The sequence below is a fragment of the Pristiophorus japonicus genome, chromosome 1, assembly GCF_044704955.1.
Source record: "Pristiophorus japonicus isolate sPriJap1 chromosome 1, sPriJap1.hap1, whole genome shotgun sequence".
Classification (NCBI taxonomy): domain Eukaryota; kingdom Metazoa; phylum Chordata; class Chondrichthyes; family Pristiophoridae; genus Pristiophorus; species Pristiophorus japonicus.
In genome coordinates, this window is record NC_091977.1 from 121,657,320 (window position 1) to 121,681,705 (window position 24,386).

At 46.4% G+C, this 24,386-nt stretch overlaps 2 protein-coding genes across 4 annotated transcripts in view; one reads left to right on the forward strand and one right to left on the reverse strand.

The window, feature by feature from the left end:
* Window positions 1-8,009, reverse strand: part of ostf1 (osteoclast stimulating factor 1) — a 113,626-nt gene extending 105,617 nt beyond the window's left edge. Inside the window, exon 1 of the mRNA XM_070862402.1 lies at window positions 7,824-8,009. Coding sequence (XP_070718503.1) covers window positions 7,824-7,857 — 34 coding nt within the window. The 5' untranslated portion in view covers window positions 7,858-8,009. The remainder of the gene's footprint in view (window positions 1-7,823) is intronic.
* A 191-nt stretch (window positions 8,010-8,200) lies between these two features.
* The window catches only part of LOC139265645 (nicotinamide riboside kinase 1-like), a 97,995-nt gene continuing 81,809 nt past the window's right edge, over window positions 8,201-24,386 (forward strand). For all 3 annotated transcript variants that reach the window (XM_070882823.1, XM_070882851.1, XM_070882841.1), the window contains exon 1: window positions 8,201-8,233. The gene's annotated coding sequence lies outside the window, so the exon portion shown is untranslated. The remainder of the gene's footprint in view (window positions 8,234-24,386) is intronic.

Consider the following 24,386-nt stretch of genomic DNA (forward strand, 5'->3'; position numbering starts at 1 on the left):
GGATCTTTTACCTCCACTTGAGACCAGACGGGGCCTCGGTTTAATGCCTCATCTGAAAAACGACACCTCCAACAGTGCAGCACTCCCTCAGCACTATACTGGGGTGTCAGCCTAGATTTTTTTTTGTGTTCAAGTTCTTGGAATGGGACTTGAACCCACAACCTTCTGACTGTTGTAGCAGGAAAATGCAACAATATCCACAAGTATCACAGTGATGAAACATTCTCTGCACATCGTGCCCCAGTTTATTTTCCAAACATTTCTTACTGTCCCATGCCCCATCCAGTCAATATTGTTCTACTTTCACTAAAAAAAATAGGATAGGTTATCTCTAACCTCTTTCAGCCCTACAAACCTCAGATATTTGCGCTCTTCCAATCTTGCGCATACCCAATTTTAATCACTCCATCACTGGTGGCTGTGCCTTCAGCTGCCAAGGCCCTAAGCTCTGGAATTCTCTCCTTAAACCTCTCTGACTCTCTTTCCTCCTTTATGACGCTCCTTAAAACCTACCTCTGACCAAGCTTTCTGTCCCAATATCACCTTGTGGCTCGGTTTTTATCCACTCACTTTGCCTGTCTATGTCCTTTTGCAGATTTTTTATGTCCTCCTCACACATTGCTTTTCCTCCCATCTTTGTATCGATAGCAAGTTGATCCCTGCGGCACTAGTCAAATTTTGTTTAATAATGCTCCTGTGAAGTGCATTCAGACATTTTATTATGTTAAAGACGCTATATAAATCTAAGTTGCTGTCATTAAATATTATGAGTTGACAATACTATGAGCAGGATCAGTATTGGGCTGTTGATGTACAAGATCAACGATCCTACTCAGTCTTCTCAATTAACTCATAAGAAAATAGTTAACCTATGAGGTCATAGAGCAGAATTTGCGGTTGGAATGATGGCGTACACTCGAATATGCTGTCATTCCGCCTTTGAAATTGACCACAAGTTCAGAATTTCCACATACGTTAAATCCCAAACTTGCATTCTGCCAAGTTGCGACTAGACAGATCATCCACTCAACTGTCAAATTATCATTGCTGGCACAGAGCTTGGCTAATTGCCCACTAAGTGCCCATCAATTGCACTGGAAAATTTTACGGCTGGTGCAAACAGGCACAGGAACCTGTTTGCACAGCATGGAGGGGAGGGGGTGGGAGGGCGTAAGGTAACAGTTGTCCATATTGTTTTAATACTCAACATAGCTGTTTGTCCTTAGTCCACAACCATATGCCTTAGACGAGGCTAAACTTGGTAGAAATGAAATAAATATTTTCTGCTCCACTTACTAACAAAAGATTAATCAGGAAACATAATCATCTGTGCCACAGAACATTGGCATGGCAGCTGACACAGAAGGATTCACTCATTTGAGGCCAAAGATCTCAGCATTAGATTGCAATGCCTCGGTACACCTAATTATGATTATTAAAACTATTTCCATCAAAATGTCTAATATTGTGTTAAATTTAAGACATAATAGTCGACGATCACACCTAACTTCATTTAATGAAACACATCGTTAAGGTAATTCAACTTCCCGGATGTGATTAAGGAACATAATTGCAACACTGCAATTGTTGCCATAATTGAGTGTCTTTAATCAATGGGTACTGTGAGGAGCAACACTGAAATTACTTTGCAAAAGCAATATATTGCAGATCTGGAATCTGAAATAAAAACAGAAAATGCTGGAAATCTCAGCAGATCAGGCAGCATCTGTGGAGAGAAACAGAGTTAACGTTTCAGATCGATGACCCTTCGTCAGAACTGGCAAAAGTTCGAAATGTAACAGATTCTTAAGGAAGTGCAGGGGCCACTGAAAGGGGGAGGGGAGCATAGAACAAAAGGGTAGGTCTGTGATAGGGTGGAAGGAAGGAGAGATTAGGACGGTTGATGAACAGTGGCGTACATTTAAGGAGATATTTCATAACTCTCAAGAAAGATATATTCCAGTGAGGAGGAAATGGCCATCCATAGCTAACTAAAGAAATAAAGGATGGTATCCAATTAAAAACAAGGGCATACAAAGTGGCCAAAACTACTGGGAGGACAGAAGATTGGGAAGCTTTTAAAAGCCAGCAAAGAATGACTAAAAATATGATTAAGAAAGGGAAGATAGACTATGAAAGTAAACTAGCACGAAATATAAAAACAGATAGCAAGAGTTTCTATAGGTATGTAAAAAGGAAAAGAGTGGCTAAAGTAAATGTCGGTCCCTTAGAGGATGAAACTGGGGAACATGGAGATGGCAGAAACTCTGAACAAATATTTATCAATCTTTACGGTAGAGGACACTAAAAATATCCCAACAGTGGATAGTCAAGGGACTATAGTGGGTGGGGGGGGGGGGGGGGGGGGAGGAACTTACCACAATCACAAAGGAGGGTGGTACTCAGTAAGATAATGGGACTAAATGCGGATAAATCCCCTGGACCTGATGGCTTGCATCCTAGGGTCTTAAAGAGAAGTAGCGGCAGGGATAGTGGATGCATTGATTGTAATTTACCAAAATTCCTTGGATTCTGGAGAGGTCCCAGCAGATTGGAAAACTGCAAATGTAGCACCCCTATTTAAAAAAAGGAGGCAGACAAAAAGCAGGAAACTATAGACCAGTTATCCAAACATCTGTGGTTGGGAAGATGTTGGGAGTCCATTATTAAAGAAGCAGTAGCAGGACATTTGGAAAAGCATTATTCCGTAAGGCAGAGTCAGCTTGGATTTATGAAGGGGAAGTCATATTTGAGAAATTTACTGGAGTTCTTTGAAGATGTAACGAGCAGGATGGATAAAGGGGAACCAGTGGATGTGGTGTATTTGGACTTCCAGAAGGCATTTGGCAAGGTGCCACATAAAAGGTTACTGCACCAGATAAAAGTTCACAGGATTGGGGGTAATATATTAGAATGGATAGAGGATTGGCTAACGAACAGAAAGTCGGGATAAATGGTTCATTCTCGGGTTGGCAATCAGTAACTAGTGGGGTGCCGCAGGGATCAATGCTGGGACCCCAACTATTTACAATCTATATTAACAACTTGCTATCGATACAAAGATGGGAGGAAAAGCAATGTGTGAGGAGGACATAAAAAATCTGCAAAAGGACATAGACAGGCAAAGTGAGTGGATAAAAATTTGGCAGATGGAGTATAATGTTGGAAAGTGTGAGGTCATGCACTTTGGCAGAAAAAAATCAGAGCAAGTTATTATTTAAATGGAGAAAAATTGCAAAGTGCTGCAGTACAACAGGACCTGGAGTCCTGGTGCATGAAACACAAAAGGGTTAGTATGCAGGTACAGCATGTGATCAGGAAGGCCAATGGAATCTTGGCCTTTATTGCAATGGGGATGGAATATAAAAGCAGGGAAGTCTTGCTACAGTTGTACAGGGTATTGGTGAGGCCACACCTGGAATACTGCGTGCAGTTTTGGTTTCCATGTTTAAGAAAAGATATACTTGCTTTGGAGGCAGTTCAGAGAAGGTTCACAAGGTTGACTCTGGAGATGAGGGGGTTGACTTATGAGGAAAGGTTGAGTAGGTTGGGCCTCTACTCATTGGAATTCAGAAGAATGAGAGAGGTGATCTTATTGAAATGTATAAAATTATGAGGGGGCTCGACAAGGTGGATGCAGAGAGGCTGTTTCCACTGATAGGGGAGACTAGAACGAGCGGACATAATCTTAGATTAAAGGGCCGTCCATTTAAAACTGAGATGAGGAGGAATTTCTTCTCTGAGGATTGTAAATCTGTGGAATTCACTGCCTCAGAGAGCTGTGGAAGCTGGGATATTGAATAAATTTAAGACAGAGATAAACAGTTTCTTAACCGCTAAGTGAATAAGGGGTTATGGGGAGCGGGCAGGGAAGTCCATGATCGGATCAGCCATGGTCATATTGAATGGCAGAGCAAGCTCAAGGGGCCGTACAACCTACTCTTGTTCCTATTTCTTAGGTTATTTAAGGGACAAAAGGGGTGATGGGCCTAATTGAGATGGTAATGGCATAAGTTAGGAAACAAAAGATGAGTCTAGATAGAGTGTGAATGGCAGAATAATTACCAGCTGCCATGGGAAACAGACAAAAAAAAACTAAAACAGGGGGGGTTTGTAAAAAAAAAGAGAGGAAAGGGAACAAAATATGGGCAGAGGTGATGGTCTGAAATTGTTGAACTCGATATCGAGTCCGGAAAGCTGTAAAGTGCCTCAACGAAAGATGAGGTACTGTTCCTCAAGCTTCTGTTGAGCTTCATCGGAAGTGTAGGAGGCCGAGGACGGAGAGGTCAGAGTGGGAGCAGAGAATTCAAGTGACAGGCGACTGGAAGCTCGGGGAAACGCTAACTCTGTGTTTCCATAGCAGCTGGTAATTATTCCGTCATTCACACCCAATCTGGACTCATCTTTTCTTTCCTAATTTGTGCCATTACAATCTCAATTTGGCCCATCATCCCTTTTGTCTCTCAAATCTCTCCTGCCATATTACAGACCTTCCCTTTTGTTCTTTCCTCCCCTCCCCCTTTCAATGCCCTTCCTTAAGAATCTGTTACATTTTGAACTTTTGCCAATTCTGACAAAGGATCATCGACCTGAAACATTAACTCTGGTTCTCTCCACAGATGCTGCCTGAACCTCTGAAATTTCCAGCATTTTATGTTTTTAGTACTGAAACTGCTTTGTATTGTTCTCACACTGCTGCCCATCACTCTGATTACAAATTATTCCTATCCACCAGACTTCATCCATAATAAACAAGATTTTCTGCCGAATATTTCTTTGCCATACCTTGCTTTCAATAATTGTTGTTTTTATTCATTTCACTCGATGCAAGTAAAACTGGACAGATCCTCGAAAGGATCCATGTTTATTTTACAAAAAATATTCCTTGCCAGTTTAACTTGTGTGTATTAATGATTATTATTATTTATAGTGGGAGTGATAAGTCATCAATAACTCATGCACCAATATTCACACCATTTAATTTAAAATGTAATTGATGTCAGGCACCAGAAACTTCTGTTTCCGAGTTGTGCGCCCCTGGGATCCGTGGACCACTACGCTGCGCACAACTCGGCAGCAAAACAAAGCAAGTTTTCGAAGGGGACCTCGCACCAGGTATGCCGCCGACCACAATTGCAGGGCCAATGAATTTCCTTGCATTTTACCATCAAAATGAATCTGATAATACTACATGATCTATATTGCAAATTCCAAACAACTTTAAATCTTTTATCCTGTGTCAGATTCCTCGAGCAAAGGAATTAGGTATACACAAGTTATTGAGGACATGGATCCAGCCCTCTAGCTGGAGTACCAGACAAGATAGTTAACGGTATCATGTGCATCTGCGCACACTCAGAGGCCAAACTCTAAACCATCGTCAACACCTTCACCGAGGTGTACGAGAGCATGGGCCTTACTCTAAACATCCATAAGACAAAGGTCCTCTACCAATCTGCCCCCGCCACACAGCACTGCCGCCCCCCAATTATCAAAATCCACGACGAGGTCTTGGATAAGGTGGACCATTTTCCATACCTCAGGAGCCTACTGTCAGCAAGAGCAGACATTGACGATGAGATCCAACACCGCCTTCAAACACTCCGTCCCTGACCCGACTGAAGACCAGGACCTCAAATCTGGCACCAAGCTCATGGTCTACAGGGCAGTAGTGATACCCGCCCTCCTAGATGACTGAGAGACATGGTACTTCTCCAGCTCTTTGAGGAGTCTGCTACAGCAGATACCTCAAAGCGCTGGAGAAGTACCACCAACGTTGCCTCTGCAAGATCCTGCAAATCCATTGGCAGGACAGACGCACCAACATCAGTGTTCTCGCTCAGACCAACATCCCCAGCATCGAAGCACTGACCATGCTCGATCAGCTCCGTTGGGCGGGCCACATCGCCCACATGCTCGACACGACACTCCCAAACCAAGTGCTCTTTGCGGAGCTTCAACACAGTAAGCGAGCCCCAGGTGGGCAGAGTAAATGCTTCAAGGACACCCTCAAAGCCTCCTTGATAAAGTGCAACATCCCCACCGGCACCTAGGAATTCCTGGCCCAAGACCGCTCAAAGTGGAGGAAGAGCATCGCCTAGAACAAGCAGAAACCAAGCGTAAGCAGCGGAAGAAACGTGGTTCAAGCTAGGCTCTCTGACCACACTTTCCTTCAACGACTGTCTGTCCCACTTTTGCCAGAGCCGGTAGGTCCCGCATTGGACTGTACAGCCACCTGAGAACTCACTTTGAGTGAAAGCAAATCATCCTCGACTCCGAGGGACTGCCTATGATGATAATGATGGTTTCTCATAATAAATAAAAGAAATAATGGGATTCATTCGCCACCCCCTAGAGATATTCACATATGTAATGTTAGAATGGGTTTCATTCATCATGAATCTTAAATAAACAGGCAACTTCGGCGTTATTGCTCTCAAACCATGGCAAGGGGTGAGAGTTGGGGCCGTGGTGAGGTTTGATTTGAGATCATTTTGACTGGCAGTAAAAGCAAGCTGATCCGTAACTTAAACAGCACTTGTCAAGTGAGGTAAGCCCATTTCAATGAAAGTATTCTTAATTTATTATTTTTTCTGTTACAATAACAGGTGAATCTATGAAAATTGTATTCTGTTCATTTTGATATTTTATATAAAATAAACCAGTATACGGGTTTAAAACTGACAATCTCACGAGAAAACTTATATCATCGTTCCTCCAGAAGACAGAAGAACTACATTTGGCATCACAAGCAAGGTCACAGTATCTGGTATACACAATAGGAGGTCTTATTGGTATGTCCCAGGCCATGCTTTTGATTACCTATTGAGCAATAACAGTATACTCCTGATCATAGTGGATGGAGGGTCAGCTTATGGAGAGTCTGGAGACACTTTGATCCCAATAGACTAGCTAGTGCTGGTCTGAAATTACTTAGTGGTAATTACATGATTCAAGAACTGGTTTTAGGTGGCATCAGATTTTATTTTGACAAATAAATATAACTATTGGACTTTTGAACTCAGAGTGTGGTCTACATCACACGAGCAAAAGAAACCCCTCTCAGTTGTTGCACACAATACTCCACAACTACATGAGTAAATCACTTAAAATTTAGTTAAATTAATGCTTTAAAGTTACATTTGAACAGAACCCCACAATTATGGTTCCTAGTGGTAACCCACAAGTGCATGCACGAAGAATTACAAACTGACATTTGAAAAAACATGTTGCAGAACCATTCAACCAACAGATCTTGGATGATAGTTATTTTTATATTGACACGAGGTCACAATTTGACACTAGAAATGAGAGACTCGACAGATGATAAAGCATAATGCAAATGGGAAGGTATTTAATACAAAAATAGCGTATATATTATACCAGAGCGGAGCTGGGAACGTTTTGTGAACTTGTCAATCGCAGGTACTGCTGGCTCCTTCTGCACCCCACCCATGGAACTGGGCTGTGCTTACTCCAAGAGGAGAGGAAGAGGAAACCAACGCTGTAACACTATGAAACGTACCCGTATTTATATCCAACTCTTTAATTTATTTTGCTGTGAAAATGTCAAAAGTAGCGTATGACTGGGAAACGAGATTATAGTTTAAAAAAAAGGATATCGAGTAAAATTTCTTTAAAATGTAAGATTAAAAAAAAGCAAATGCAGTTTAGATGCAGCTTATAGTGAGGGCTCAGAGGCACACTGACACCTTAAAAGAAAACCTCAAATCCCTTTCGAGAGTTCCCGTTGGGAGAAAGGTCTGAAATCATTGCTCTCTGACTGATAACTTTTAGCAACATGAACGGAAAAGGTGCCTTACCCGGTTTGGCTGGTTTAGGTGGAGGTTTCGACATGACTGCTCAAGCTAGTTTTATTTTTTGTAAAAACAATTATAAATTTGGTCCTGACACAGCGTATCCTGAAGGTTTGCACCGGATTGAGGAAGTGCTCTCGAGATGCGACCCAGGGCGCAAGGGGAGAAACCAGGAAGGACGGCTCGAGCTGCCACGCCACGCCTCTCAGCTTGAGCGCGCTGACGCCACGCGGACCGGGCCCGCCCTCATCTTGAGCGCGCAGACGTCACGCGGACCGAACCCCGCCCCCATCTTGAGCGCGCTGACGTCACGCGGCCCGAGCCCCGCCCCCAGGTTGAGCGCGCTGACGTCTCGCGGACAGGGCCCCGCCCCCTGATTGAGCGCGCTGACGTCACGCGGACCGGTGGTGAATCAGGTAATGAATGTCAGGGTTCCGGATTAATGGCTCAAACTGTCGCCGTTTGACCGCGGGATTCGAGCCCATCCTCCCAACCATTGCCAGCAGAGACAGCGGGGGGTGATTCTTCCTCCTGTCCCCTACCCCACCCCGCCCCACCGGAGAGGAGCGGGGGTCCGACCCACTGCGGTGACCCGGCGGCTCTTTGTGAGGGGCCCTGGGCACCCCGCTCTGTGGTGTCAGGGTGTGAGGGGCCCTGGGCACCCCGCTCTGTGGTGTCTTGGTGTGAGGGGTCCCGGGCACCCCGCTCTGTGGTGTCAGGGTGTGAGGGGCCCTGGGCACCCCGCTCTGTGGTGTCAGGGTGTGAGGGGCCCCGGGCACCCCGCTCTGTGGTGTCAGGGTGTGAGGGGCCCCGGGCACCCCGCTCTGTGGTGTCAGGGTGTGAGGGGCCCTGGGCACCCTGCTCTGTGGTGTGAGGGGTCCCGAGCACCCCGCTCTGTGGTGTGAGGGGTCCCGGGCACCCCGCTCTGTGGTGTGAGGGGTCCCGGGCACCCCGCTCTGTGGTGTCAGGGTGTGAGGTGTCCCGGGCACCCCGCTCTGTGCTGTCAACGTATGACCTGGGCATCCCGCTCTGTGGTGTCAGTGTGAGAGCACCCGGGCACCCTTTGTTCTTAAATTTGTTTATGGTATGTGGGCATCGCTGGCAAGGCCAGCATTTATTGCCCATTCCTAATTGCCCTTGAGAAGGTGGTGGTGAGCCGCTGCCTTGAACTACTGCCGTCCATGTGATAGTATTCCTACATTGCTATTAGGGAGGGAGTTCCAGGATATTGACCCAGCGACAATGAGGGAGAAATGATTTATTTCCAAGTCAGGATGGTGTGTAACTTGGAGGAGAACCTGGAGGCAATGGCGCTCCCATGCGCTTACTGCCCTTGTCATTCTAGGTGGTAGAAGTCGTGGGGTTAGGAGGTGCTGCCAAAGAAGGCTTGGCGAGTTGCTGCAGTGCATCTTGCAGATGGGGGACACTTCAGCTGCGGTGCGCTGCGCTGGTGATGGAGAGAGTGAATTTTGAAGGTGGAGGCTGGGGTGCCCATCAAGCAAGCTGGTTTGTTCTGGATGATGTCGAGCTTCTTGACTGTTGGAGCTGCACTCATCCAGGCAAGTGGAGAGTATTCCATCACAGTCCTGACTTGTGCCTTATAGATGGTGGAAACCTTTGGGGAGTCAGGAGGCAAGACACTTGCTGCAGGATACCCAGCCTCTGACCTGCACTGTGGTATCGGGGTGTGAGGGGACATGAGCACTCTGCACTGTGATGTTGTATGACTCATGTTGTTGGAGGGACTGATTTAGTAATTCAGGTTTTTGTTGCCGAGAGCTCAAAGACTTTCTCCGATGTCCCATTGGCTTGTCTGTCACAACTTTGCTCAGGGCAAGGTGCTCGGAAAGGAGAGGAGGGCGGTGTCTTATCACATGGAATTAGTTGTACTGGGTGTTGGGAATAAAGGGTCGAGAATGTGAGAGGTTGTATGATAGAGACAAATTGAAACAAATAAGGGATGTGTGCAATAAAGGTACAGCAGTTATCATGGGTGACTTTAATCTACATATAGATTGGGCTAATCAAACTGGTAGCAATGCGGTGGAGGAGGATTTCCTGGAGTGTATTAGGGATGGTTTTCTAGACCACTATGTCGAGGAACCAACTAGAGAGCTGGCCATCCTAGACTGGGTGATGTGTAATAAGAAGGGACTAATTAGCAATCTTGTTGTGCGAGGCCCCTTGGGGAAAAGTGACCATAATATGGTAGAATTCTTTATTAAGACGGAGAGTGACACAGTTAATTCGGAAACTAGGGTCCTGAACTTAAGGAAAGGTAACTTCGACGGTATGAGGCGTGAATTGGCTAGAATAGACTGGCAAAGGATACAAAAAGGATTGACAGTGGATAAGCAATGGCAAATATTTAAAGATCGCATGGATGAACTTCAACAATTGTACATCCCTGTCTGGAGTAAAAATAAAATGGGGAAGATGGCTCAACCATGGCTAACAAGGGAAATTAACGATAGTGTTAAAGCCAAGGAAGAAGCATATAAATTGGCTAGAAAAAGCAACAAAGCTGAGGACTGGGAGACATTGAGAATTCAACAGAGGAGGACTAAGGGTTTAATTAAGAGGGGAAAAATAGAGTACGAGAGGAAGCTTGCAGGGAACATAAAAATTGACTGAAAAAGCTTCTATAAATATGTGAAGACAAACGTAGGTCCCTTGCAGTTGGATTCAGGTGAATTTATAATGGGGAACAAAGAAATGGCAGACCAATTGAACAAATACTTCGGTTCTGTCTTCACGAAGGAAGACATAAATAACCTTCCGAATGTACTCTGGGACAGTGGGTCTAGTGAGAAGGAGGAACTGAAGGATATCCTTATTCGGTGGGAAATTGTGTTAGGGAAATTGATGGGATTGAAGGCTGATAAATCCCCGGGGCCTGATAGTCTGCATCCCAGAGTACTTAAGGAAGTGGCCCTAGAAATAGTGGATGCATTGGTGATCATTTTCCAACAGTCTATCGACTCTGGATCAGTTCCTATGGACTGGAGGGTAGCTAATGTAACACCACTTTAAAAAAGGAGGGAGAGAGAAAACGGGTAATTATAGACCGGTTAGCCTGACATCAGTAGTGGGGAAATGTTGGAACCAATCATTAAGGATGAAATAGCAGCGCATTTGGAAAGCAGTGACCGGATCGGACCCAGTCAGTATGGATTTATGAAAGGGAAATCGTGCTTGATGAATCTTCTGGAATTTTTTGAGGATGTAACTAGCAGAGTGGACAAGGGAGAACCAGTGGATGTGGTGTATTTGGACTTTCAAAAGGCTTTTGACAAGGTCCCGCACAAGAGATTGGTGTGCAAAATCAAAGCGCATGGTATTGGGGGTAATGTACTGACGTGGATAGAGAATTGGTTGGCAGACAGGAAGCAGAGAGTTGGGATAAACGGGTCCTTTTCAGAATGGCAGGCAGTGACTAGTGGAGTGCCGCAGGGCTCAGTGCTGGAATCCCAGCTATTTACAATATACATTAACGATTTAGATGAAGGAATTGAGTGTAATATCTCCAAGTTTGCATATGACACTAAACTGGGTGGCGGTGTGAGCTGTGAGGAGGACGCTAAGAGGCTGCAGGGTGACTTGGACAGGTTAGTTGAGTGGGCAAATGTATGGCAGATGTAGTATAATGTGGATAAATGTGAGGTTATCCATTTTGGGGGCAAAAACACGAAGGCAGAATATTATCTGAATGGCAGCAGATTAGGAAAAGGGGAGGTGCAACAAGACCTGGGTGTCATGGTTTATCAGTCACTGAAAGTGGGCATGCAGGTACAGCAGGCGGTGAAGAAGGCAAATGGTATGTTGGCCTTCATAGCTAGGGGTTTTGAGTACAGGAGCAGGGAGGTCTTACTGCAGTTGTACAGGGCCTTAGTGAGGCCTCACCTGGAATATTGTGTTCAGTTTTGGTCTCCTAATCTGAGGAAGGACGTTCTTGCTATTGAGGGAGTGCAGCGAAGATTCACCAGACTGATTCCATGGATGGCTGGACTGTCATATGAGGAGAGACTGGATCAACTGGACCTTTATTCACTGGAGTTTAGAAGGATGAGAGGGGATTTCATAGAAACGTTTAAGATTCTGACTGAACTGGACAGGTTAGATGTGGGAAGAATATTCCTGATGTTGGGGAAGTCCAGAACCAGGGGACATAGTAAACCAGGGGTAGGCCATTTAGGACTGAGATGAGGAGAAACTTCTTCATTCAGAGTTGTTAACTTATATAATTCCCTGTCGCAGAGAGTTGTTGATGCCAGTCATTGGATATATTCAAGAGGGAGTTAGATATGGCCCTTACGGCTAAAGGGATCAAGAGGTATGGAGAGAAAGCAGGAAAGGGGTACTGAGGGAATGATCAGCCATGATCTTATCGAATGGCGGTGCAGGCTCGAAGGGCCGAATGGCCTACTCCACCTATTTTCTATGCTTCTATGGAACAATTGCATTAAATTATGGGAACATTTTATATAATTCAGTGTTTACGATTTAAGGGAAGTGGAAGTTAAATTCAAATGAAATAGTATATTAAAATATAAAGAAAGATTCACATTTACATATACCTTTCACAACCTCGGGACATTCCAAAGCGCTATACAACCAAACGTTCTCGCTGCCATGTTTTGCTACATGACAACAATCAGTTTGTGCACAGCAAGGACTCAAAAGCAGCAATAAAATAATGGCCTGATAGTCAGTTTTAGGGTTGAATATCGACCAGGACACTGGGAATACTCCCCTCCCCATTTTTGAATAGTACCAGGGGGATCTTTTACGTCCACCTGAGAAGGCAGGCGGGATGTCGGTTTAACATCCCATCGGGAGATGGCGCCTCCAATGGTGCAGTACTCCCTCAGTACTGCATTGGCGTGTCAGACTCGATTATGTGCTCAAGTTTCTATACTTGTATAATACCTATATATGTATATATCATCATCATTGGCAGTCCCTCGAAATCGAGGAAAACTTGCTTCCACTCTAAAAGTGAGTTCTTAGGTGACTGAACAGTCCAATACAGGAATTACAGTCTCTGTCTATCCCACCTGTGACAATCGTTGAAGGAAAGGGTGGGTGGGACTGGTTTGCCGCATGCTCCTTCCACTACCTGAGCTTGTTTTCTGCATGCTCTCGGTGACGAGACTCGAAGTGCTCAGCGCCCTCCCGGATGCTCTTCCTCCATTTGGGGCCTGTCACGTGTCGGTGGGGCTGTTGCATTTTATCAAGGAGGCTTTGAGGGTGTCCTTGAAACATTTCCTCTGCCCACCAAGGACTCGCTTGCCATGCAGGAGTTCAGAGTAGAGCGCTTGCTTTGGGAGTCTTGGGTCAGGCATGCGAACAATGTGGCCCGCCCAACGGAGCTCTGTGGTCAGTGCATCGATGTTGGCCTGATCGAGGACGCTAACGTTGGTGTGTCTGTCTTCCCAGGGGATTTGCAGGGTTTTGTGGAGACATCGTTGGTGGTATTTCTCCAGCTATTTGAGGTGTCTACTGTATATGACCCATATCTTTGAGCCATACAGGAGGGCAGGTATTACTACAGGCCTGTAGACCATGAGCTTGGTGCCAGATTTGAGGATTCTTCAAACACTCTTCCTCAGGCGACCGAAGATTGTGCTGGCGCACTGGAGGCCGTTGAACCTCGTCGCTGATGTCGCCCCTTGCTGACATGCTCCCAAGGCCTTACAAAGGCCTTTGACACTGTCAACCACAAGGGACTATGGAGCGTCCTCCTCCGTTTCGGCTGCCCCCAAATGTTTGTCACCATCCTCCGCCTGCTCCATGACGACATGCAAGCCGTGATTCTGACCAACGGATCCATCACAGACATCCAGACCAGGGTCAAGCAGGGCTGCATCATCGCACTAATCCTTTTCTTGGTCTTCCTCGCTGCAATGCTCCACCTCACACTCAACAAGCTTCCCGCTGGAGTGGAACTAAACTACAGAACCAGTGGGAACCTGTTCAACCTTCGTTGACTCCAGGCCAGGTCCAAGACCACCCCAACCTCTATCGTTGAACTACAGTACACGGACGGCGCCTGCGTCTGCACACATTCAGAGACTGAACTCCAAGTCATAGTCAACATCTTCACCGAAGCGTATGAAAGCATAGGCCTTACACTAAACATACGTAAGACAAAGGTCCTCCACCAACCTGACCCTGCCACACAGCACTGCCCCCCAGTCATATGTATTATATGTATATGTTTATATAACATGCATTTAATTTCATTTATATGGAGTATATTTATAGATATGTATAATAAAAATATTGCTAAAATTTTGTATTTCGTCTGGGTGTCAGTTTCTGTGCTGGTCAGAATGCAAGTTTGACGTCAAATATGGGATGGTCAGAAAAGGATAGTTTGGGAGTTTGGATTGAGAGGTGGGAAGCAGGAAAGAGGAGGAAACAATGGGACGGCTGCAGGGAGATTGGTGCTGCTAAAATTTGGAGGATGGTACAAGATTTGTTAAGATAAGAAAGAAGGGGAAAGTGAGGGATTTCAGAAAGTTTGATGGTGAATGGTGACCACAGAGGAGTCTGATGGTGTGAGAATGAGTGAAAAATATATATGAATTCTTGGGGTTTGGGACTATAAGAATTTTGGAATGTGCAAACTTAAAACACACAAACATGAGTTTAAACAAAATCACCAGCGTGGGAGCTGAAGTACAAGAAACGAACACTGGGAGCAAGATTTTTTTTAAAAATACAAATCTGTACTTATATAAACAAAAATACTTGGAATACTTGGTAAAACAAGTAATCACAGGGCTGAAAAAGATCAGAGAAGCAGCAGGACTAAAATTGAAAGCGAGAACGAGATATTTTCATTGTGAACCTGTGGGGTCACTGACTAGCAGCCCAAGGAGACTTTATCTCAAATGACATCCTCCTCATCCTTCTTGACTTTTCTCCAGCCTTTGACCCAATCAACCACACCATCCTCCTCCAACGCCTCTTTGTTGTCCATTTGAGGGGACTGCATTTGCTTGGTTCCACTCTTACCTATGCAATGGCTTCTCTTCCCACCCCTGTTCTGTTAACTCTGGAGTCACCCAAGGATCTATACTTAGGCCCCTCTTCCTCAGCCACATCTGCTCCTTCATCATCTGTCTAGATTCTTAATAGATCGCAAGTTTTGGGTTTTTGTGCATGCGCTCCCTGCGCGAAAAACCAGAACCTGCGCGGCCCTTACGGGCTCGTACGCACCCGTCGGGGCTGCAACATACAGGCCATTGTCTTTGGTCACTATCACAAAATTCTGTATCCTTGCCACTGATTCCATTCCCCTCCCCGGCTACTGCCTCAGGTGGTACCAGACTGTCCACCTGAGCCACAGTCCGATGGAGTACTTATTCTACCATCATGAAGTTGTGGGGAGCCTTTGCAAGTACGTGAAAGGGTTCTTTGTTATGTCCTTGGCTCTATGACATTAGGCAAAGTAAAAGATGATGACCTGTGACAGGACCCAAAGAAAATATATTACAACAGTAACATGTATTTATTTAGCACCTTTAACGTAGTAAAATGTCCCAAGGTGCTTCAGAGGAGCATTATGAAACAAAATTTGATACCAATCCACATGAGATATTAGGGCAAATGCCCAAAAGCTTGGTCAAAGGGATATGTTTTAAGGAGCATCTTAAAAGAGGAAAGGGAGGCGGAGAGCTTTCGGGAGGGAATTTCACAGCTTCGGGCTTGGCAGCTGAAGGTGCGCCCACCAATGATTGAGTGATTAAAATCAGGGCTGCTGAAGAGGCCAGAATTAGAGACAGATATCTCGGAGGTTGGAGGAGATTACAGAGATAAGGGGGGGCAAGGCCATGAAGGGATTTGAAAACAAGAATGAGAATTTTAAGTTTAGAGGTAACAAAGGCATGGATGAGGGTTTCAGCAGCAGATGAGCTGAGGCGGGGTCGGGCAATGTTCCAGAGGTGGAAATAGGCGGTCTTAGTGATGGCGAGGTTATGTGGTTGGAAGCTCATTTCAGAGTCAAATATAATACCAAGGTTGCAAACAATCTGGTTCAGCCTCAGACAGATGCTAGAGAGATGGATGGAGTTGGTAGCTCGGGAATGGAGTTTGCGGTGGGGTCCGAAGACAATGCCTTCAGTCTTCCCAATATTTAGTTGGAGGAAATTTCTGATCATCCAATACTGGATGTCGGACAAGCAATGTGTTAATTTAGAAACAGTGGAGAGGTCGAGAGAAGTGGCGGTGAGGTAGAGCTGGGTGTCATGAGTGTACTGGTGGAAATTGATGCTGTGTTTTTGTCATGTATTCAACCAGCATTGTAACCCATGTATAATCTGACCTAAGTTATACACTGTGAGAACAATGACCACCAAGTGGTGAACTTGTGGGAGACACTCCTAACCTGGACCTTCAGGTATAAAAGGGGAAGCTCCACCCACCTTCATCACTTGAGTGCTAAGGAATAAAGGACAGGTCACAGACTGACCTCTCAAGCATGGGCCTTGTGTGCATTTATACTGTATAGTAAGGACATATCAATGGCGACGAGAAACTGGGATTTAAACCACGCGAGCATGGCCACTAGCAGAACAGACGAGAGGTACTGTGTTAAGGAATGGTTGGGACAGAGATTCAACATTGTTAAAGCAGCACACAGTTCTCCAGGCAGACAAGGGCAGTCGGGCATGCCCCAACATGTAGTCGAACCCAGAGGGGGAGTTCGACAGAGACAATGGCAAGTTGAACGGCGATTCACGCCTTGCAAAGGACAATGTGGCCAGTAATGGGGCCATCAACACCTGTTAATGGCGCACTCAAGGACAGTCACAGGGGCCGTCAGGGACGATCGACTGGCAAGGGACCTTTTGTTTCCAACAGCAGCTCATGTTGGAGGTGTGGAGGCACACGCTCAGCCGGAGTTTGCAGAGATGAGCAAAATACCTGCAGAAATGAACGCTGGGGGAAATCGCTGGAAGCTGAAGTTCAGCGAGTTCATGTGGAGCACGTATACAGTTCATACACCAGGACGCCACCGATAATGATGAAAGTGCTCCTCAATGGCATCCCAGTATCAGTGGAGCTAGATACGGGGGCCAGCCAGTCCCTGATGGGTATCAAACAGTTCAAAAAGTTGTGGGCGTCCAAGGCCAGGAGGCCAAAATTATCGCCGATTGACGCACAGCTACGGACTTACACAAAGATCATTCCAGTGCTAGGCAGCGCCACGGTAGTCATGACCCACAAAGATTCGGAGAACAGGTTGCCACTCTGGATTGTCCCAGGGGACGGTCCCTCATGACTGGGGAGGAGTTGGCTTGCTGTCATGAACTGGAAATGGGGCGATGTCAATGCAATTTCCTCTGTGGAGCGAGTATCATGCTCATAGATCCTGGACAAATTTGACTCATTATTTCAACCCGGCATTTGCACTTTCATGGGGGCCAAGGTATTGATTCACATAAACCCGGACGCCAGGCCAGTACACCACAAGGCCAGAGCGGTGCCGTACGTGATGCGGGAAAAGATAGAAGGTGAATTGGACCGCCTGCTGAGGGAAGGCATCATCTCGCCAGTTGAATTCAGTGACTGGATGAGCCCGATCGTGCCGGTGCTCAAGGCAGATGGGTCGGTCAGGATATGTGGTGATTACAAGGCCACCATCAATCGGGTGTCACTCCAAGACCAGTACTCGCTACCGAGAGCAGAGGACCTCTTTGCGACGCTATCTGGTGGCAAACTTTTTTCAAAATTGGACCTGACCTCAGCTTACATGACCCAGGAGCTGGCGAGTGAGTCGAAGAAGCTGACCACCATCACGACACACAAGGGGTTGTTTGAGTACAACAGATGTCCGTTCGGGATTCGCTCAGCTGCCGCGATCTTCCAACGAAATATGGAAAGCCTCCTCAAGTCGATTCCAGGGACGGTGGTTTTTCAGGACGACATCCTCATCACGGGTTACGGTACTGAAGAACACCTCCACAACCTGGAGGAGGTGCTACGCAGACTGGACCGGGTAGGGCTGCGACTGAAAAAGGCGAAGTGCATCTTCCTAGCTCCAGAGGTAGAATTCCTGGGGATGAGGATAGCAGCAGACGGGATCAGCCCTACTGCATCCAAGACGGAAGTGATCCAGAGAGCAACCAGACCCCGTAACACGACGGAGCTGTGTTCGTTCCTGGGGCTCCTGAACTATTTTGGTAGCTTTCTTCCCAAATTGAGCACGCTGCTAGAGCCGCTACACGTGCTCCTACGTAAAGGTCGCGAATGGGTCTAGGGGGGGGGACAGCCAGGAAAGGGCTTTTAATAGAGCACGCAATTTGTTATGTTCGAACACTCTGTTAACACTATACGACCCATGTAAGAAACTTGTGTTAACGTGTGATGCATCGTCCTATGGTGTCGGGTGTGTGTTGCAGCATGTCAATGTCAAGGGTCAGTTACAGCCAGTAGCTTATGTCTCCAGGAGTCTGTCCCAGGCAGAAAGGTGTTACGGGATGGTAGAAAAGGAGGCGCTCGCATGTGTATATGCAGTAAAGAAAATGCACCAGTTCCTGTTTGGCAGGAAATTTGAGCTGGAGACAGATCACAAACCCCTAACGTCCCTTTTGGCCGACAACAAGGCCATAAATGCAAACGCATCGGCCCGCATACAGAGGTGGGCACTCACGTTAGCCGATTCCAGGGACGGTGGTTTTTCAGGATGACATCCTCATCACGGGTTACGATACAATTCGGCACAGACCGGGCACTGAAAACTGCGCCGATGCACTCAGCAGGCTCCCACTAGCCACCACTGAGGGGGCTACCGAGCATGCTGCTGAGATGGTCATGGCTGTTGAAGCTTTCGGAAGCGAAGGCTCACCCGTGACAGCCCGTCATATTAAAGTCTGGACAAATAGAGACCCGCTATTGTCTCTAATCATGAAATGTGTCCTGAATGGGGACTGGGCAGCCACGTACAGGGCATGCCCTGAGGAATTTAAACCATTTCACAGGCGCAGGGATGAACTCTCGATTCAGACCGATTGCCTACTGTGGGGAAACCGCGTAGTCATGCCCCAGATGGGCCGAGAGGTGTTCATCAGAGAATTCCACAGTTTGCACCTGGGCATTGTCATGATGAAGGCAATTGCCAGGTCACACGTTTGGTGGCCAGGGATAGACGCAGATCTGGAACTTTGTGTTCGCAGGTGCAACATGTGTGACCAGCTGGGCAATGCGCCCAGGGAAGCCCCCCCTTAGCCCCTGGCCAAGCCTTGGTCACGCATCCATGTGGACTACGCAGGTCCTTTCATGGGAAAAATGTTTTTGGTTGTAGTAGATGCCTACTCCAAATGGATCGAGTGTGACATTTTAAATTCAAGCACATCCTCTGCCACAGTAGAAAGTCTACGGGCAATGTTCGCTGCCCACGGGCTACCGGATGTCTTGGTCAGCGACAATGGCCCGTGCTTCACAAGCACTGAATTTCAGGACTTTATGGCAGGCAATGGAATTAACCATGTCAGAACGGCACCGTTCAAGCCAGCCTCAAACGGCCAGGCAGAACGAGCAGTGCAGATAATCAAACAGGGGATGCTCAGAATCCAAGCTGGTTCCCTACAAAGGCGCTTATCACGCCTCCTGTTGGCCTATAGATCCCGACCACACTCGCTCACAGGGGTTCCACCCACAGAGCTGCTAATGAAAAGGACGCTCAAAAACCGGCTATCCCTTATACACCCCACCATGAAAGAAATTGTCGAGAGCAGGCACCAGCCACAATATAACTACCATGACAGGAATGCGAGGGCGCGATGTATTGATGTAAATGATCCTGTCTTTGTCATCAACTACGCTGCAGGGCCCAAATGGCTCGCAGGCACTGTGATTGCCAAAGAGGGAAATAGAATTCTGATAGTTAAACTTACCAATGGACAAATCTGCCGCAAACACGTGGATCAAACAAAAAGGAGGTTCAGCAACCCCATAGAAGATGCAGAGGAAGAACACGATGTGGAGTTCACTCCACCACAGGTGACCGAACACAGGGACCAAAGGGAGGAGAGCCCAATCACTGTGGGCAGTCTGGATCGGCCTGAGGCACCGCAAATAGCAGACACTCAGGCCAGCGCCCAACAACTGGAGCCCCAACTCAGGCGCTCTACAAGAGAGTGTAAACTACCAGAGAGACTCAACCTGTGATCCCAATAAGACTTTGGGGGGGAGGTGATGTCATGTATTCAACCAGCATTGTAACCCATGTATAATCTGACCTAAGTTGTACACTGTGAGAACAATGACCACGAGGTGGAAGACACTCCTAACCTGGACCTTCAGGTATAAAAGGGGAAGCTCCACCCACTTCCATCACTTGAGTGCTAAGGAATAAAGGACAGGTCACAGACTGACCTTCTCTCAAGCATGGGCCTCATGTGAATTTTCCTATATAGTAAGGACGTATCAGTTTTCAGATGAAGTCGCTGAGGGGCAACGTGTAGATGAGAACTAGGAGAGGACGAAGGATAGATCCTTTGGGGACACCAGAGCTGATGGTATGGGAAGGGAATCCATTGCAGGTGATTCTCTGGCTACAATTAGATAGATAAGAATGGAACCAGGCGCGTGCAGTCTCACCCAGCTGGACGATAGTGGAGAGTTGTTGGAGGAGGATGGTGGTGTCAACTGTGTCAAAGGCTGCAGACAGGTTGAGAAGCACAAGGAGAGATGGTTTACCTTTTGTGACAAGTCACAGGATATTGTGTAAAAAAAAAGACATAACCGTAGAGCTCGCAAAATCTGGGACTGAATGTTGCTCACAGACTAAGGGCTATTTAAATATTTTACATTTAAAGTAAATTGAACAATAGCAAACAACAGTATTTTAAAATATGGCTATAACGACTCAAAGACATAGCCTACGGTGCCCACTGAAGCGACTTGAGACATTTTTCTATGTTAAAGGCACTATATAATGCAAGTCACTGTTGTGGACAGAGAGATAAAATTAGTCTGGTTACTATAGAGAAAAAAAAGGAACAAGTTAGAAATTCTGAAACTGATGCCTCACAGCAAACACTGCAAACTTGAAGGGAGAAAAGATGCTCAGATTTGAGGTGGAGGTACAATAGAGTGTGCAACAACACATAAAGAGTGCACATTCAAGGCAAAGGGGAATGATTATTTGAACTATCAGAAAAGGCATATCGGCAGCAAATCTGGTAAGTGAGAGAATTGTTGATCTAGCCCATAATTTGGCACAGACTATTTACACTAAATGCACTAAATACCAAATTTTAAAGAAGGATAACTTAAATTGACAACATGATAAACGTTGATGGGATCTATTTAGGGGAGGCTGGGTATTGCAAATAGAGCAGGAATGGAGGGATTCACCTGAAAGAAAGAAGAAAGCCTTGCATTTATATAGCGCCTTTCATGCCCTCATGACGTCCCAAAGTGTTTTACAGCCAATGAAATACTTTTCAAGTGTCGTCACTGTTATAACGTCGGAAACGCGGCAGCCAATTTGCGCACAGCAAACTCCCACAAACAGCAGTGTGATAATGACCAGATAATGTGTTTTTCTTGTGATGTTGCTTGAGGGATAAAAATTGGCCAAGACACAGGGGATATCTCCCTTGCTCTTCTTCAAAATAGTGCGACGGGATATTTTATGAGAGAGCAGACAGGGCTTCGGTTTAAAACAAAAGCAAAATACTGCAGATGCTGGAATCTGAAATAAAAACAGAAAATGCTGGAAATCTCAGCGGGTCAGGCAGCATCTGTGGAGAGAAACAGAGTTAACGTTTCAGGTTGAAGACCCTTCATCAGAATTGGCAATCGTTTGAAATGTAACTACTTCTTAAGGAAGTGCTGGGGCCTTGAAAGACGGAGGGGAAGAAAGAACAAAAGGGAAGATCTGTGATAGGGTGGAAGGCAGAAGAGATTTCAGAGACAAAAGGGATGATGGGCTGAATTGAGATGGCAATGGCACAGGTAAAGAAACAAAAGATGGGTGAATGGCATAATGATTACCAGCTGCCACAGAAAACAGAGTTTGGTCCCTATTTTCGCCACAATTGTGCGTCGATATTTGGCATCCAAAAGTTTTTTGGCGTCAAATACTCACTTTCCAATTTTCGCCAACGTTTGGACGATGGCACCGACCATGTGCGCCAGTTTAAAAAATTTTAACGCAGACATGAGTCAAAATGGGATCGGGTGCAATTTCTGTGGACTTAATCGATTTTGGACGTCCTCAATTTTTTTTCAGCGTAGCGTGCACACTGTCCAAAAGCCCCGCAAAAAAAAACACGTTAACTTAAGGAATCAGCACGGCGCACAAGAGGATAGGAGCGAGGCAATAAGAATACACAAGAAAATACTTTTTTTTCCACAGGGAACTCTTTTTGGAACAAGGGAAGAAGATTTCAGGGCTGAAAGGACTGCTCCTCCCGCTGCAATCCCGGGCCGAAAGTACGGCTCTCCCGCTGCGCCCCCCCTGCCAGCTGGACCCGCTGCAATCCCGTGCCTATTGCCCCCCCCACCCCCACACTCAGTCCTGCTCCCCCTGCGAGTTGAAGTTCGGGAGCAGGAGGGCCTTTCGGCCGGGGAGTGCAGCCGGTGACGAGCATTCCTTTTGGCCCGGAATTGCAGCGGGTCCAGCTGGTAGGGAGTAGTCCTTTCGGCTGGAGAGCTAGAGATTGCTGCGGGACCAGTGGGAGTGAAGCGTTGGCAGCGGGTCCAGCCGGGCAGTGAAGAAGGCAAATGGTATGTTGGCCTTCATAGCAAGGGGATTTGAGTATAGGAGCAGGGAAGTCTTACTGCAGTTGTACAGGGCCTTGGTGAGGCCTCACCTGGAATATTGTGTTCAGTTTTAGTCACCTAATCTGAGGAAGGACATTCTTGCTATTGAGGGAGTGCAGCGAAGATTCATCAGACTGATTCCCGGGATGGCAGGACTGACATATGAGGAGAGACTGGATCGACTGGGCCTGTATTCACTGGAATTCAGAAGGATGAGAGGGGATCTCATAGAAACATATAAAATTCTGACGGGACTGGACAGGTTAGATGCAGGAAGAATGTTCCCGATGTTGGGGAAGTCTAGAACCAGGGTACACAGTCTAAGCATAAGGGGTAAGCCATTTAGGACTGACATGAGGAGGAACTTCTTCACTCAGAGTTGTTAACCTGTGGAATTCGCTGCCGCAGAGAGTTGTTGATGCCAGTTCATTGGATATATTCAAGAGGGAGTTAGATACGGCCCTTACGGCTCAAGGGATCAAGGTGTATGGAGAGAAAGCAGGAACGGGGTACTGAAGAAATGATCAGCCATGATCTTATTGAAGATCGAAGGGCCGGATGGCCTACTCCTGCACCTATTTTCTATGTTTCACCTTGAAGGATTGTTTGGGGCCCTGGACAGTGGGAAGGGAGGAGGTAAAAGCAGGTGTTGCATCTCATCCAAAAGACATTCCCTCAGTACTGCACTGAGTGTCAGTCTGGATTTTTTGCACTCAAGTCTCTGGAGTGGGGCTTGAACCCACAACCTTCTGACTCAGAGGTTACCAGCTGAACCACAGCTGACACACAACCATGGTTTAGCATTTCATATGAAGGATGACTCCTCTAACAATACGGTACACCGCCAGTGCTCCTTTATAGTGTCAGCTTAGATTATGTGCTTAAATTCTGTGTGGTGGCATGAATCTACAATCTTTTGACTAAAATATAAGAATGCTGCTAACTGAAACAAGCCCACACTCAGTGCTGGAAATAAGCCAATAAAGACATTTTAACACACCACAAGAAAATTATACAGCTTCACCTCCCCAGTGTGTATTTGAAATTCCTCCAACATGTTTGCTATGGAGGCTTGTGTCTTTTTGAGAAGTCAGGAGTTTCAGCTCAGGGGTCTCTCCCAGTGCTATTAAGTCAGCTGTATGGAGAAACTCTGCAAGGAAGCAGACATCATTCTGTAAATCTACTGCTGTTTCCACACTTAATTTTAGCTGGAGGTGGTTTCATTGTTGGTAATCACTCTGCAGCAAAGTAGCCTGTGGTGAGATAAGATCAACGATTTGAGATTTTAAAGGAGCTATCTGTAGTTTGTTTTAGTAAATCTTGTATGACTAGAAGCTGAGTTTCTGGAACAGGCAGGAACAACCTGCTTTGGAAAGCATGATTTTCCCAGTTTGGATAACAACACAGCAACTTGCATTTTTATGGACGAGCTTATTTGTACTGTGAAAATAGCCGCCCTGGTCCACCCTGTGTCAATGATTGGTCCCCTTGGAGGATAAGCCACACCTTGAAGTTTCTCTGGCATGTGTAACTGGAACAGTCCATCCCAAGGTCTCACTGACTTTGCAAATTGTAACTCGATCCACTTTGACTTCCAGAAGCGAGAGAATAGATCTCCCCAGAAGACACCAAGGGTCAGCCAAAACCCCAGCGCAAGTGCACACCTCCCCCAGCTGAAGTGCCTTACCCCAGTCCAAGTGCATTCCACCCCCAGCTAAAGTGCCTTACCCCAGTGCAAGTGCATCCCTCAACCAGCCGAAGTGCCTTACCCCAGTGCAAGTGCAT